The 1,937-nt window shown below is 41.8% G+C and overlaps 1 protein-coding gene across 1 annotated transcript in view; it reads left to right on the forward strand.

Annotated features, from left to right (window-relative positions):
- syvn1 (synovial apoptosis inhibitor 1, synoviolin) overlaps positions 1-1,165 on the forward strand; it is an 11,714-nt gene extending 10,549 nt beyond the window's left edge. Inside the window, exon 16 of the mRNA XM_050041620.1 lies at positions 262-1,165. Within this exon, the coding sequence (XP_049897577.1) occupies positions 262-470 (209 nt within the window). The 3' untranslated portion in view covers positions 471-1,165. The remainder of the gene's footprint in view (positions 1-261) is intronic.
- The last annotated feature ends 772 nt before the right edge of the window (positions 1,166-1,937 follow it).

The raw sequence follows: 1,937 nt of genomic DNA on the forward strand, positions 1-1,937 counted from the left end.
GTAAGTTTTCCAACTTTTGCCAAGAGGGAACTTTAGATATTGGTCCCTAGATTATGTTCACCGAGTTTCATGCAGATCGGTCAAACCTCCTAGGAAGAGATTGATTTGAAGTGTTTTTCAAAAAATTCAAAATGGCGGAAAATCTATATAACCGGAAGTTATGGGTTCTTGAGGCAAATTTGTTTGGAAATTGAAGATGAAGATATCCTTTTATTAAATCAAAAACCTTGGATTAAATATATATATTTTTTTCATTTCCAGCCGAGCAGGCGGACGAAGCTACCGTCTCCTCTCAGCCAGCTGACTCTACTTCTACTGCCTCGGACACAGAAAGAAAAGAGGAGATGGACGAAGGAGCAGCGGCGGTTGGGGACGAGGACGGAGAGCCCAACGCTGCTGAGCTGAGACGTCGCCGTCTTCGCAAGCTAGAGACATCATCACCATCATCTCCACCCCCTCCAGACAACTGATCCATGCGTTCTGACTCGGACATATTGCTGCGGACCAACAGGAACTCTGAGCTGATTGGTCGTTGCTTTGGTTCTTCATCGCCTCTCTTCTGTCGTGGCTCTCGCCTTCCACAGGCTCAGGTTTCTAACTGTGTCGAGTTGGACTCAGGCTACCAGGAGACGCAATGATCGGTACCACTTATCTGGACTGTTTGTGTCAGAAAGCAATAGCAAGACTCTTTTTTTGTTTGTTTTTGTCACCTTTTCCCCCCCAGAACGACTACTGCAATAAGAGTACTGCAGGTGTTTAATGTAAGTCTAATCAGATGGAAGAGGATTCTCAGATCCAGTTGTTCGGTTGATGTGAGTGAGACGGTGTTTGATTTGTTTTTTGGTAGTTTTACTGTCGGTGAGGTCTTTGCCTGCACTTTGATTTTTCTGTTTAATTGAGCTTTCTTCAGTACAAAGGTGGTCCCATTCACCACGTCAACATGTTACACACAGCGCTTGGATCAGTGTCAGGATCCAGTGAATTCAAATCGAGGGAAGTCGATCAACTGCTTTGGCTTTCTTTTTCTTTAACCTTCATCACTCTGCTGTTGCCACTGCAGACGTTTGTAACATACTGATTTATTTGAATGTGTACATACTGTATAAAGAGTTTTAATAGGATGATCTGTACATAATGCAGAATAAACCGTTTGACTGAAATGGCAGTGGCACAACATGTTTATATTGGTGTGTATGTTCACAGACTGACGCCATACAGGTGTAGTGAAGTGGAATGTGTTAAAGTGAGCGTTTCTCTTCAGGCTCGCTGTGTCGGAGCTTTAATGTTGACCTAAAGACTGGGCTATAAAATTAAAATTCATTAACACTTGCAATGAACAAACCCTCTTTAATGGTAGTTCTGTAGGCTTAAACTACTTGGATAGAAATTATGTTGTCTTGCCAGAAAGGCAAAACAAGAATCCTGGTCAGAAATGTGAAGTTATCACATTGTCATTTGTTGTTGTTGTACTGTTAAAGGGATAGTTGTGATTTTTTTGAGTGGGGTTATATGAGGTACTTATCCATAGTCAGTGTATTACCTGCAGTAGATGGTGGTCAGCATGACCCCAGTTTGAAGAAGCAGGCTGGAGTACTGACACGGACACTAAGCAAAGCACTGCTCTGCATGCAGGCACCAGTGAAACACATTTTAGCCACCTAAAAAAATCAGTATCAGTCTAAGTGTACGCTATATTTAGAATTTAGAATTTTCACAACTTTACCTTGTTGTAACACAGCCCTTTCAAACAGGGTACAGAAGCAAAACAAAAACAGCGATTTTAACTTGCAGAACACAGGAGCTGCTGGTCTACCACTGTCATGTTAGTTAGTTTGTTTGTGCCAGTGCATGAATCCGAACTAAACCTCTGAAACAACAATATCACACAATGACACAAACTAACTGATTGAGGCAATGTTAGATTAGAAACTGTGAAA

Source organism: Epinephelus moara, chromosome 4 (assembly GCF_006386435.1).
Source record: "Epinephelus moara isolate mb chromosome 4, YSFRI_EMoa_1.0, whole genome shotgun sequence".
Lineage (NCBI taxonomy): Eukaryota > Metazoa > Chordata > Actinopteri > Perciformes > Serranidae > Epinephelus > Epinephelus moara.